This window comes from Empidonax traillii, unplaced genomic scaffold, assembly GCF_003031625.1.
Source record: "Empidonax traillii isolate 1590-97213 ecotype Southwest subspecies unplaced genomic scaffold, ASM303162v1 scaffold947:size350189, whole genome shotgun sequence".
Taxonomy (NCBI): domain Eukaryota; kingdom Metazoa; phylum Chordata; class Aves; order Passeriformes; family Tyrannidae; genus Empidonax; species Empidonax traillii.
The window spans coordinates 310323-324602 of NW_020956140.1; the positions used below are offsets into that span (position 1 = coordinate 310323).

The 14280-nt window shown below is 48.8% G+C and overlaps 1 protein-coding gene across 1 annotated transcript in view; it reads right to left on the reverse strand.

Annotated features, from left to right (window-relative positions):
- Window positions 1-14076, reverse strand: part of FBLN2 (fibulin 2) — a 71080-nt gene extending 57004 nt beyond the window's left edge. Inside the window, exon 1 of the mRNA XM_027903247.1 lies at window positions 12753-14076. Within this exon, the coding sequence (XP_027759048.1) occupies window positions 12753-14076 (1324 nt within the window). The remainder of the gene's footprint in view (window positions 1-12752) is intronic.
- Window positions 14077-14280: the final 204 nt, after the last annotated feature.

A 14280-nucleotide genomic window follows, 5' to 3' on the forward strand; every position in this document is an offset into this window, starting at 1 on the left:
TCCAAGTTTGGCTCCGGCCAACAGACTAAAAGCTTGGGCCAGACCTCTATTTTCAATTTAGACAAGTATCTATGGCAACCACGGGACTATTTTAAACTCTTCCTATTTGGCCACCTCCAGGTTGACAGTAAAGCAGACAAAAAAAAAACAAAAACAAACCAACCAAGCCCACCCCATCAGCCACTGCTGTAACAGCTCAGTGTGGAACAAAGCCATGCCTGTCTGCCCATCTCCCTTCTCTTGTCCACGATGGAATCAGGCTTCATTTTCCCTCCTCGGTGATTTCTGTGGGTCTCAGCAAGAGGAAAAAACCCCACAGGGTTTTGTTTGGTTTCAAACACTTGAGATTTAGTTTTTCTCTTAAGAGGAAAACTGTGTGGGTCCCCTACTTCTTTTAAAAACATCTTTTAAGTGAAAGGGGATGGCTTTGGGCAGCCACACGAGTCCAGGGGATGGAACCTTACAAATAACCTCAAATATCAGATTATTTGAAACATGTTGTCAGATTTGGCACTTGTTCCTAAATTTTTTAGGTGATGTCCAAGGCATACATTTCCATGCTGGAAAGAGTTTTTTAGTCTCCTTTACAAGCACAAGACTTGACAAGCAATTTTTACCTCATAGCAGATTTCTCCTCTTCCTTGTTCTGATTTGCCAGAAAAGGCAGAAATCTGTCAAATTCACCAATTTGCATAACTGGCAGAAAAATCCAGGCAAGTGTTGCAGCTAAACATGAAGCCAGGTTCAGTCTGTTTACACATCCTTGTTATCAAGCTACAGTCAGAAATGCATTTGCTGGGGGCTGTGTTTGCTTTGCAAACCAGGCCCTACTTTGCATGACTTTGAGGATTTTCTCAGCCCTGGGGGCCAAGCTCTGCTCCCCAAGCCAAGGCTCCCTGTTCCTCTGCAGCTCGGCTTGACCTCCAGCTACCAAACCCACGGGGCTCTGCAGCACCTTTTAAATAAAGGACCTGCAAAAATTTCCATCTGTCCATATTCCAAGCCTTTACCCTGAGCCAGCAGGCATTCCCACAGTCCCAGGGGAGTAACCCTGCCACTTCCAAACTCCTGCTTACAAAGCTTTCCGTTTAAATCGCATGAATCGTGGCAGTGGCCGTCACTGCTGTAGGACTGAGCTCTCCCCTGCTTGGTTTGGGGAAGTGGTAGGAACTATTTCTGGTCAAGGTGAATTTTGAAGTTACACACAAGGAGTTAAAAATCGCTCAGCAGTTTGAAAGTTACCAACCAAGTCTTACTAGGAGGGAATAAGAAAAGAGGACAAAAACAAGACAAAGGCCAGCAGAGAGGAGGAGACAGGTTCTCAAAGCAGATCATCTGCTTTTCACTTGGGAAAACACACACATAGGGCAACACATCCCCACAGTTCTGAGAGTGCCACGGACTGCAACACCAAAAATATTCCTCCTCAACACCCACTGCTAACCTGCACCCTCCTTGCACTGCACCAATATTTGCTCCTCCTTATTTACCACTGGCCTTGGCAGCTTTCAGGTTCTGAAGGCTGGAGTGGATTCAAGCAGCAAAAGGAAAATCTCAGCAAGGTGGCAGCAGCCAGCCAGCCAAAACAAACGAGAGGGGGTTAGGAAACCTCCCACTTAATCTCTGGGAACAAGAATCAATCACCACGACAGCAGTGTGGTCCTCTGGCCCCCCAGGAAATGGGAGTCCTTCCTGGATCTTGCAGCAGAGGACTTGGACTTTGTGATCTCTGAGGTCTTTTCTAACCTAAATGACTCTTTGATTCTGTGATACAGGTTTGTCTCTTGCCATTAGAAAATTATGAAATATAGAAGTGTTATGAAGATTTCTTCAGCAGTACCAGGGCCTACACCAAACCAAGCCAAGACTTGCTCCAAGACAGCAGCATCCTGAAGGCAGGGCACCAGGACAATTCTCTTGCTAAACACTTAGAAAGCTGTGCAATTACTCTGTGTATCTGTGTTTCAAACTGACCACGTGGTACAACGCTGACCATAATCCACATACTTACGGTCAAGTGCAGGATTAACTCTCTGGGGGAGCCTGGACTTGTCTGTGCCCCATGTGAATCAGAGCAGTGGGAATCTCAGCTCTGTGACAGGGGCGGGGGAAGCGCAGTCATCAATCACCACCAGCTCTTTTCCCCTAAAGGAATGTGGTTGGTGAGGCTGGATCAGGAGGCACCAAGCCCCTTCCTGCCTGTCATGGGAACAGGGGGCTTGCTGACCATGCCAGGGGCTCAGTGCTTGTCAACTGCATGGCCATAAACATCCATTTCCCAGACATTCAGTTTGGGGAATTTACAAACAAAAAGACAAATGGCTATAATAAAGTATTTGTGTAATGATCATATGTTTATGAGGTATTCATTTACTATAAATTAACTGTAAGATCTGGGAGAGGAATTTCAGTCTGACTGAAAAACACAGCAAAGTTTTTTGTGACTGCAAAGAAAAGCCTCGTGAAGAGAGACCAACTGTTTTACATTCACATGGGATGCAAGGAGTTCCTTCTCAAAGACAGCATTTATTTTTTAGCAATTCTAAATTTTGCTGCACTTCACCCTTTTAAAGTCACACTGGAGGAGCAGTACAGCTAAAATGAGTGTATACTGAAACTAATGGGGTTAACATGGCATTGACAGGACAGCATTTGACCTTCAATGACTTTTTTCAAGAAAACATTACTGACTCCAGTTAAAAGCTGAGTAACAGTGAGCAATCTCTCTGAAATACCAGGGTCAGATTTCAAAGCTGTGCAAAGCTGTTCACCAGACCAAACTGGGACCTCAACATTACCTAACAAAGGTCAGATCCTGAGGTTTAAAAGAGGAGTGCAGACAAACAGCAGTGCTGATGAAGCACTGGCAACCTGCACGGTCCCAACCTTCAGGAGTGAAGGTTAAAGGATGCTCAGGAGTGTTAAACTCATTCATCCTCAGGACAGGAGTGAGAGCATCCAAACTGGCCTCTCTGCCACCTGCCACGATGTTTCTGCATACCAAATCCTTCACACTGGAAGGCAGGCAGAACTGCCCACTCCAGAAGCTGCTGTTCAGTTTAGCTGGTTGGTTATATTCAGCAAGAGTAAGAAAACCAGCAGTACAACCCTTTTTTCCTGTTTCACTGAGTTACCTTCAGCTGACACTAAGGGAGGGAGAGGCCCTGCCTGTCCCACAATGGATTCTTGGTCATGCCACAGTGCAAACCTGCTCCTCTTGTCCCTGGGGCCACGTGGGAAGGAGAAAGAGCACAGACACCACCAGCAAAATTGTTTCCTGGGGCCAGAGGCCAAGCAAGGCAAGAGTCTGCATGTCAAGAAACACACGTAAGGCACATTCATTACTTCAGTGCATCATCTGAAACTTCTGAGACCAGGGCACAAAATTTTGCGAAGTTCTCCATATTTATCTTCCACCTTGCTTAAAGATACAAACAAAACCACCACAGTCAATCCAAACTGACTGAAATTAAACATTTATGGAGCCTTTTAATGTCAAACCTCACCCTTGCTGATGTTTGCTACACTTTTCTTTTGACTTCAGTGCCATGAGTTCAGACAACACCTATCAACTTTGAACCAGAACCAGGAAAAGTGCAAATTTTATCATTGTTACACGAGACATTACTTAAGGGTTTGTTATCTTCAATGAAAACAGTTCCTGGGAGTAAATCTCTTTTGGCTCAAACCCTGGACGTTTGAATCTGGAAATGAAAACTCCCAAGTAGTTCCATGCGAGGCAATTCCCACTCCAGGAAAATTAATGAGCACTGCAGAGATTCTTGGAGAAGAGGGAGAACTATGCTAATCTTCAGCTGCTTAGAGCCCATAAACAACGTATTTTATAGGGGTAGCTGCAGAATTACAGTTGGGTCTAATCTGAGCTTTAGAGCCATCAGCTGAAAGCTTGAGAAGCAAACTCTGCCAGCACTTGGCACGGATGGGGGCTGTGAGGCCTTCCATGCCACCAAGCAGACAGCGGATTGACATAATGCTGTTCTCCTAAAGTCCTCCTCCTTGTGATTTCTCACAATCATTATTCCTTAAACACCATTAAACCAGCTGGAAGCTTCCCATTCTGCCTGTTCAGTGTGAAAGAACCGTAAGAAACGACCATTACATAAGCTCCCTTTTCATTAAAAAGATGTGTTTTCCTACATTTTCACTTCGTGGCGACGAGCTTCACTTTTTTTGAACGCGAGTCTTCTACAGAACCCAGAGGCCATAAACCAGCCTGAGCACAGGACATGCTTTTCCTTTCAGTGTTTGATTCTCAGGAAATTCTGTTCCCTGCCTCAGCGAGGTTTGTGTTTCTGGAATTCCTCCTGCACGAGCCACGTGCCGGCGGCACACGATAGGTTTGGTGTCAAGTACAACAGATCCTGTGTCACAAACCACTGCCTGCAGATTTAAATGGTTCCTGAGGCCCTGGGGGACGTTTCCATCAGAATCTGAATACGAGGAGCACTTCTGATGCTTCACTTCATACAAGATGTATAACTCTATACTACAAATCAATTAAATTCACTCTCAAAAAATGATGCTGGTAAGCAGCACATGCAATGTCTTTGAAAACTCAGCCTGAAACCAACTTACAAATAGGGAGAGGTGAGAAGAAAAGGAAACTGAGGCATAGCCAGATGTTCCTGCTGCAAGAGCTCATTCATTTTCTTCTCAGTTCTTTTCCCACATAGGAGCCAGCTCCAGTCAAACTGCAGCTCCAAACACAGCTGGTGCTGCTGCTCCCAGGGAGCACAAGGAGGAGGTGAGTCCTGGTACAGACTGGAATATGTTGTGGGAAATTGGCTCAAAATTGCTTGCACTGTGTACAATATCCATGGCAAATGCCACTTCACCCAGCCTGGCCCTCTGTCCCTTCTCAGCAGCGCTCACTGAGGATCCTGTGCTGAGCACACACTTGGTTTTTCAGTTGATTTGGATTTTGGTGACCTGTTGGCTCCCCTTACACCACTGGAGGAATGTCCTCCTCCATTTCTTTGCTGCAGCTCTCCCAGGAGAGTTCCTGTGCTGGCTCCCAACACCAGCTGCAGCAACCAGCACCCCCAGGCCCTGGCTTAGCTGAAAGGAGCATTTCCTTAATTTCAAAGCCACAGAAGTTGGCTCCTCCAGGACTCTGGGAAGGGGAGGAGGACACACAGCAAACAAGGAAGGTGAAAATCTGCGCTGAGGCCCCGTGGCAGCCAAAGCTGGGAAGGGAAAGGTGCAGCACAGGTGGCAACACAGGAGAGAAGATGTAAATTCTTCTTCTAGACATAACATTTCTACACACCAACCTCATGCAAAATAAAAGCTCATCCTAAGCAATCCCCTTTCTTACCCTTGACGATTTTCATTATTTTTAAGATGTACATTATACACAGAACAACAGCTCACAACAGCATCAGCTTTTATAACACCTTTTAAAAGTGACTGATGCAAATCCTCCCCTTTCTGGCAACTGTTTATACAGTTAAAAGGTTTTAAACCCAGAGCTGTTGAAGCCATAAACATTTATTTCAGAACTTGGTAACTCAAAACTATGGTCAAACAACTCTGGGCCCTTCTGAATGCAGTCAGGCATCCCTGTGGTTCACAACAGCACCATAAGAGCAACCAGCACTCAGAGCAACAAGGGACAAGGAATAATTGCCCTGGATGTTTTTCTAAATGTTTGGTTTTTTGTTTTTTTTTGTTTTTTTTTGGTGTAAGAAGGGGCTGGATAAGCTGCAGCCAGAACTGCACGGCCAGGCTGCAGACCTGTGTGTGGGACCAGCAGAGCAACTTCCACCACCCAAACAGCTACTGCATCACCACCAGCACATCCCAGGGTGGAGGAAAACCTGTAATTCCAGCAGGCAGTGACCAGTTGTGGAGCCAGAGGCTCTGGAATGCTGCTGCTCACCAGTCCACTCCCCACAGGGTGCTTGGGGGTCCCAGACACTCCCCAGGTAGGGTGGGAGCAAGGGGGGTGGATCAGGGTGGGCTCTGCAGCTCCCTGGCATCATTGTTATGATTCAGGGAAGAGGAAAATATGCAGAGGAGGTTTGCTGGTCCTAAAGGAACCACAATGACTTCTTTCCCCCTCCCTCTCTCAGCCTTTGGCTCAGTGTCACCACAGCCTCAGGAGGGTGCTTCAGGACTTTTTGGTGGCTGTGGAAGAGAACCGGTCATCTCAGGCACAGCACAGGCAGACAAGGGAATAGTCAAGAAAACACAAAACCTGCTCACACATAAGGGGATCTTTATAACATTCCAGTTACTGCTGCCTTGTTACCCAAGAATCCCTGAGAGGTAACAGATCCTGCTCACTGTGAGGCCCACGGTAATGAAATTACAGATCCTTTCGTGAGTAAGCATGTGCTAGAGAGCTACATTTATCTGGCCTACACATTTGAAACTGCTCAAAAGGTTATTGCCTCTCAAAATTTGGATCAGAAATTACTACTTGCACTCGCCTTTTCTCTGACAAGGAGCTTTATTCACAGTTGGTTTTAGTTCCTTGGTGATCGATTAGAGGAACAGACACACTACTGCAAAGTCTCATTTAAATTCTGCTTTCTGAAGAAGTATCAATCATGCATACAAAAAAAAAACCAAAAAACCCCTACTTTCAGATACATACTATAAATAAACCAGCAAATGGAGCCCTCCTGAGAAACCTGGTGAGCCCAACAGCCTCGTCTGTTCGAGTGGGTAATTAATTTGCACAAGAGAACACCCATCTTATTTTCAGAGTTTGTCTACAGCATGTTTGAATTTCAGAATTGAGATTAAATGTTCTGGTTGAAAACCACAGATGGAAATAACTTTGCATAAGTGATGGTTTTTGCCTCTACAGGACAGGTACATGGGGTGGGTTCCCAAAGTTATGGGAACTTAAAATACTCTTTTAAGAGACAAGGACCAAAGCAGCCCTACAAAAGCCTGACACCAAAGTGTTGGTACCCAGCTGTGGTTCACAGCTCCGTGTGAGCAGGGGGATGCACATGAGGAGTGGAAGGAGGTCTGTGGTGAGGAGGGTTTGGGCTCCAAACAGGGATTATTGCAAAGCTGAAGCCCAGCCAGCTGGAAAAGCAGCAACCAAGGTCTGACCCAGAGCAGTTCCCAAAACATGCAGCAACATGTCCAGAGACATCACCCAGACACAAAGCAAAGCCCCAGGACTCTGCTCCTGGCTAGGATGGGTCTGGACACTCTAAATTCAGCTGCTGCCTGCACGCCTGGGCTCGTGGGCTGGATCAGCCCTCCTGATGCCAGCTCCAGTTCCTCATGGGGGACTGCTCAAAGCACTTGATACAGGCCTAATGCTGCAGCCACTGAAAACCAGGTCACATCTGGCTGTCCAGTGCCTGGAGATCGGATACTCTGGCCACTGTTTATGTCAGAGTCTGCAAATAATTATTCTGAGTGCACTCCTCCATGTCATCAGGGCAGGTTTGGGTTTTCCTTGCACCCTTGGCTCACAAATTCATGCCACGAGCAGTGTCTGGCACACAAACACACACAAATAAAATCACTGGTCTTGTTATAATGGAGAGTGCCAATGGGCCCAATCCAGCACAAGAGGTTTCCTTCATCACAGAATCGTGCAATGGTTTGAGTGGGAAGGGAACTTCAAGCCCATCCAGTCCCACCCCCTGGCAGGGACACCTTCCACCAGCCCAGGTTGCTCCAAGCGCCGTCCAACCTGGCCTGGGATACTTCCAGGGACCCAGGGGCAGCCACAGCTTCTCTGGCAAACCTGTGCCAGGGCCTGCCCACCCTCACAGGGGAGAATTGCTTCCTAATATCTAATCTAAACCTGCCCTCTTTTAGTTTAAAGCCATTCCCCCTTGTCCAGTCACCATCTGCACGTGTCAAAAGTTGCTCCTCAGCTTTTTTCAAAGCTCCCCTGAAGTTCTAAAAGGCCACAACGAGGCCACCTGGCTGTCTAACCTCAGCCCTACTTATGCTTTTAGATACTGGAAAGAAGACAAGACAAATCTGCCAGGTGGTCCAAGGGATGTTCCTGCAGGAGCTGCTCATGGATTCACCACCAGGCTGTGGAGCTGGACCAGGAGGGCTCACAAGGGAAGGGGTGCAGGGAAGGTTGTACACTCACAGCCACGAGGGAATCAGCCCCCACATACCACACATGGAGTCTGGAATTTAATAGAAATGGTTTAGCTTTTTCTTTTCCTCCTAAACCAGCATCCAGCTGCCTCGTAAGAGCACAAACGCCATTTCTGGCAGGCCAGGTAAGATCTATTTTGTGGTTCTCTCTTAAAAAAGTTTTTAACTTTTACAGCATTTTAGTTTTCCTCTGCAAGCATCTCAGTCTGCTTCGTTCCCATCCACACTATCTTCCTCTGGATTGTTACTATCTCCGGACTTCAGCTGCCAGGGCACCACGGAGCGCTGTCACCCCGGGGCTGTCATTCATGCTGACTCACACTTGCTGGCCCAGAGGCTTTTTCTCCTCACACACCACCCTCCCGAGGTTTACTTTTATTCCTCAGATATCCCGGGTTGAGGGCTCAAATGTGATTTCTTCCTGTTACAGAGAGAACTGGAATAAAGGAGAGGACACGGGATTAAGCCTGAGGGAATTCAAGTGAATCTGAGAGAACACTTCACCTGATAGCAAAAAAAATGCCAAGTAATTGCAAACAGAGTTTGTTTCCAAAGGACCATCCTTTGGATGGCATTCTCCCACCTCCAGTGCTTTTTATGGTGGCAGTAAGAGAGACACAGGCTGGGTGTGCTCAATGAATCCTTCAGAAACCCTCCCTGCAGGTCTGCTTTCACAGAATCATAAAATATCCTGAGTTGGAAGGAACCCACAAGGACCATGAGCCCAACTCCTGGCCCTGCACGTGGATCTCCTTTCCTGTTTGTCCCCAGTTAGGGAATTCAAGGTCATCTTGCCTCCTGAGCTTCAATACCAGCAAACATGCTGCAGATGGGTCGGTTGAAATCTCAGCTACACCCTCAGAAGCTACACAAGAGCCTCCCAGTAGCTGCTGCCTCATGAGGATTCACCTGCAATAAATGCCACTCTCACATCCACTGATCTCGGCTCACAAATTGGGGCAATTCACTTCAGCTGGAGAACAATTATCCTGATCTCTAAAAACGACCACAATTAAAAAAAAAAAAAAAAAAATCACTAGTCATGGAGGAGTTTAAGAGGAAAAATACCTCCATTCTGAAACCACCCAAACTGCTGCTCAGCCTGCCAAAAACCAGGATGCAAATCATAAAACAGTCACTACAAGGCTGCTTGCTACCTGAGTTACATTTATCCAAGGAAAGGCACTCTACTGCCAGAGCACGGGGAAATGGAAAATAGGGGCAAGAATCATAACACAACGTGACAGCAACTTCTAGAAAGATGTTTTAGTCAGCCCTCCTCTGTTCAGAGCACTTTTAGGACGAGGGAGTAGGAAATAAATAGGAAATTAAAACTCCCTCTGTTTGCTGCTCTTGCAGTAAGCGACAGGGTAAGATGAATGTTTGGAGAGACACTGTATAAAGAGAACAGTCTTCATTAATCTCATCCCTTCCCCTGGTGAGAGCTCTTAATTTACATTTTCTCAGCTGAGTAATTACCTCTACTTTACACTCCCAGTTCCTTCAGGAATGGAGTGACTGGCATTTGCACAGAGAGCCCAGTGGGGCTGTGTGCTGCTGAAGGAAGCTGCTCTTCAGTCTGTGGTCAGGACCTGTGACAAGTGCCCTCACACATGGAGTAGAACACAAATATTTCCCTGTGGAACAGCCACTGGACCTGTCAGAGGCAGGAAAACATACCCTGGGCTCACACAGCCCTGCAGAGCTGCTGCTGGGCTGCCCACCTTGCAACTCGAGAAACCAGCTCCCAAAAGAGCCCCTCTCTCTGTGACATCCCCCCTGGGCATCACGAGTGGTGCTGGTGCCACCCCAGGGAGCCACCAGCGAGGGCCTGGCCCCACACAGCACCCAGAAAAGCCACCAAACAGCTGCTCCTGCAAAGCTCAGAGCAGCCAAATGAGAGGGGGAAACATTTCCCAAACAAATGGTAATTCACTGGAGTGCAGGAGTGGAGATGCTGCAGAGATCACCTGGGCTGGCTGACGTGAACACAGCGCAGTGCTTCAGATGACACAGGTGAAAAACGATGCTCAAAAGGAGAAAGAAGTCAAAACACAAAACTAACCTTTGCTGAGCACCAAAGTGCTCCACGCTGTTTCCACCATTAGATTACATGAGCCAGAGGAGATTTGGGAGATGAAGACTCAGCTACATGTAAAACCAAAGTGAGGTACATAAAATACAAGTAATGAAGCCAAGTTTTTAACCAAAGGCATCAGGATCCAACCACATCAGAGTTCTGGAGACAGGATGCAGCTAACAGGAGGGACAAGTGGGCTGAATTGTTAGTGCAGCAAATGCCTCTATGGAGACTCCTAGACTTTCCTAAACTCTGGAGAGAAAGGAAAACTAAAAGAAAATATACAAATATATCTAGAACGTCTGTAGAGTCACAGAAATGTCCCCACAGCACTCTGCTGAGAACTGGTTAAACAAAACCTGTGCTTGCTGCCAGTGGCTGCAGCCTCCTTAGGAAACAGCATCACAGCCTGGCAGGCTCTAAAATTTAGGGGATTGATGCAGTTTACATCCTGCTGATGACTCTTGATGGGAGAAGAGAAGTTATTTGGCAATTCTGGTTAGATTCTGTCATTTTATGGTTGGAAATACACGTGCAAAACCTATGTTTTCACTCTGTATCTGTAGGCGAGATCCATTTTTCTTTCAAGTCTGACTAATACCCTTTCTCCCCCTCTCCCACTGGCTCAGGAAGAGACAAGCTGTGTGTGTTTTATTACTTGAAACGTATGGATCCACTCACATGAGTCACACCCACAGCCATTAAAACAACAAACCCACTGGAAACACCCCCATCCCCAGGCATGAGCACTGGACCCAGCAAGGGAGATTCCTGAGTTTTGGAAAAGGTTCTGTTCTGTTTCCACCAAAATTCCAAATGGGAATGGTGGAGCAGATGGGGAAAGGGGGCTGCCTGGTCAGGGCCCACTTGTCAGTGACTGGATAGACATGGTGTGATGACACTGGCACTTGCTTCCAGAACATGCAGCAGCTCCGTGGGCCAGAGAAGCAGCAGCCTCAGAGCTGCATCATCCACAGCCAGATAGAGAGTTCTGTGCTCCCAGGGGATATTTGTTTTCAGTTCTACTTTTACAATATTTGAAGGGAATCGTAGATACCTCAGCTAAGGGGGAAATGGCACCCAGTGATTCCCAAGCTGCTTCTTTTGGCTAAACCATCCCTGCCTGACGTGACATCCATCACATTCTGCTCCAGGCACCTCAAACTAATCCAGCCCCCAACCAGACCTGTCTCAGCCAAGCAGTTCCCAGGAATCACAGGCTGGAAATCACCCAAGGAGACTCTAAAACGTAGCACTTGGCTCCTTTGCTGAACACTCACCCTTTCTTAAAGCCTCTCAGTGATATAATTTCACAGTGAACCCATCTTTCCTTTTTGAAAGAAAAATAAAAGGCAACTTAATTTTAAGGAATTTGTTTTGTTTTGTTTTAAGTTACATCAGAAAACAGGTCATTGCAGATAACTCAGACCCATGCTGTCACACACAGAGCTGGTGCACAGCTCAGCTCAGATTCTGAGGTGGCTGCAACAAATAAAAGGGGAATAGGAAAAGACTGCCATCTCCACCGTCTGGTGAACAGTCACGAGGTGCTGCTTGTGTTGGGACCTGGAGTCTCAGCTCCAAATCTGCCTCCTCCTCCTGTCTGCCTTAAACTTCTTGAGTAGATGGACTGGACAGCTCAAGGTGTTTAAGCGCTCCCTGCACAACCCAGGAGAAATATCAGCGTCTGGGGACTAACCAGTATTTCCTGCAAGTGTTCCACAGCTGAGTCTCGTGAGAACATTTTGTGCCACATCTTGAGCAAGGAGGCACTGCTTTTGATTTGATGGCAAACGAATTGGAAATAGGAGCTGTGCACGTGCTAATTTCCAGCAATGAAGTTGGCATTCATTACAGTAATGAGCACTGCATAAAGCATATAATCAACATTCCCTGCAGATGTCAGGAGGAATCCAGAGGCAGGGAGGAGATACATACTCTTGCCACAAACACCATAAACTTCCAGCCCCAAAAAAAACACAAAGCAAGAGGCAGTCCTTTTTCTCCCTAGTAGCCCTCAGGGGTATTTGAGTGTATCTATGAAGTTCTTGAACTAATGAGCTTAGACAGGCTTTCAACCACGGGATAAATATTACAACAAGTGCTGTAAATATTTTCATAGTGGAAACACAACTGTTTCACTTTCTTCCCAGAAGCAGCAAAAGCTACAAATGTGATTACACTGACTTGGTAACTGAGGATAACTAATTAAATCCTTTTGTGTAGAGGAAGATGTTTCTGTTACATCCCAACAGAAATTAAAAGCGAGTAATTGAAGGAAAAGTCGCAGTTTAATAAATCATCATCTGAAATAAAGTTAAAACACCAGCAAACACCATCCCCGAGCTTTGTGAAATCAAAGCAAGGTGGGCAACAGTGAAATGGTATCTGTTATGTGAAATGAAACCCAAACATCTCCTGGAGGGATGAAAGAAGGTGAGCGGGGTTTGTCTGATTTCATACCCACGTGCAGCAGCAAGAAGAGCACACCAGGGGATGATGCACCAATGTTATTACGAGCAGGTGTTGCCCGGGCACCCGGGCTGGGAGCAGTTCTTACCTTCTGGCAGCCTGGGGTTGGCGTGGATGGAGTTGGGGTCCCCGTCCTCCTCGGGGTGGTACCGGTACAGCGTCTGGGACTGCTTGGGAGAGGACTGGCTGCGCTCCTCCTGGAGAGCGACAGGAGGAGAGGTCGTCGCACTGAACTTCACCGTGGGGAAATCGTTTCCCTCCGGGGCTTCATGGGAAGACTTTGCCCAGCCCGGCTCTGTTAAATTCCCCTCTTTCAAGCCCTGGTACATGCCGTTTGCTGGCTCTTCCTTCCTGACGTGCTTCTTCATTTTAGAGTGGGGGGCTCTTTCCTGCTCGCGCCTCTCTTTGTTCCCTGGCCTCCCCTTCGGTCTCCTCTCCGGCTCCTCCAGGTGCTGGGGGGTCTCAGTGGTGGCCGCCGTGTGCCCCAGGGGATCTCTGGTGGTTGCCGGTGGCTCCCTGTGTGTCCCTTGCTGCAGGGATGCCGCAGTGGTGCGGGGCACCCTGCGCCTGTCGCTCCTGTCGGTGGCACCGCGCAGCTCGGCAGGTCCCGGGGGCACCGCAGTGCTGGTGGCAGGGGGGACCGTCCCCTCGGGGGCAGGAGGGGCCGGCGGGGCCGAGGGAGCCACGCTGGCCGCCGGGTAGTCGTAGTCCTCGCCCTGCTCCTCCTGGCTGTCCTGCTCCAGGTGGGACGAGTAACTCCGGTACTTCTTGGGAGACTCCCGCGGGGCGCTGTCCCCCTCGGCCGCCTCCTGGTCGTAGCTGTAGGGATCGTCGTAGTGCCTGTCGGGCTCGCCGTCCTCGGCGTCGCCGGGGCTGGCCGTGTTGAGGGCGAAGGCGTCGCAGTCGGGCAGCTGGTAGCACATCAGCTCCCCGCCGGCGTTGGGGCAGTGGCACACCTTGCAGGGGGGCATGTGGAAGGTGTGCCCCGCCACGTACTTGTGCCCGTCGTGCAGGCAGCCGATCCTGCCGCACTGCGGGCACCCGTCGGCGGGCACCACGGCGTCGATGCAGTTGGGGGGCAGCTCCGGGCACAGCATGAACTGGCAGCTGATCTTGCCCCCTCCCTTGGGGCACGAGCACTCGGTGCTGCCGAAGTCCACGAAGTAGGACTGCCCCTCGGGCACCTTGCCCTTGGTGAAGCCCACGTTGATGCAGTCGTAGTACTGGTAGCCCTCGCAGGTGCAGCCGCGCTGCAGGCACGTGGCGCAGCACTGCCCGGCCTCCAGCACCTCCTCGATGCAGTTCTCCAGGGGCTGGCACTCGGCGCCCGTGCAGTCCCCCTGCGCCCGGGCACTGCCAGCCCACAGTAGCGCCAGCAGCACGGCCTTCCAGCAGCTCCGCCGCCCATCCATAGCCTCCGGCCCCAGCGTCGAGCGCCCAGCGCGGGATGTTCTGTTTCCTAGAAGGCCGCGGGTCGGGCTCCGAGTCCTCAGCGAGTTCCCAGGGTTACCTTTCTGTCATGGATCCTGGAGTTACGAAAGAAAACTCTGTTAAAAAAAAAGGGCTAGAGCCAGCAACGTATCCTGCTAAACGTTAGAGGGCTTTAAAAGCTGGGA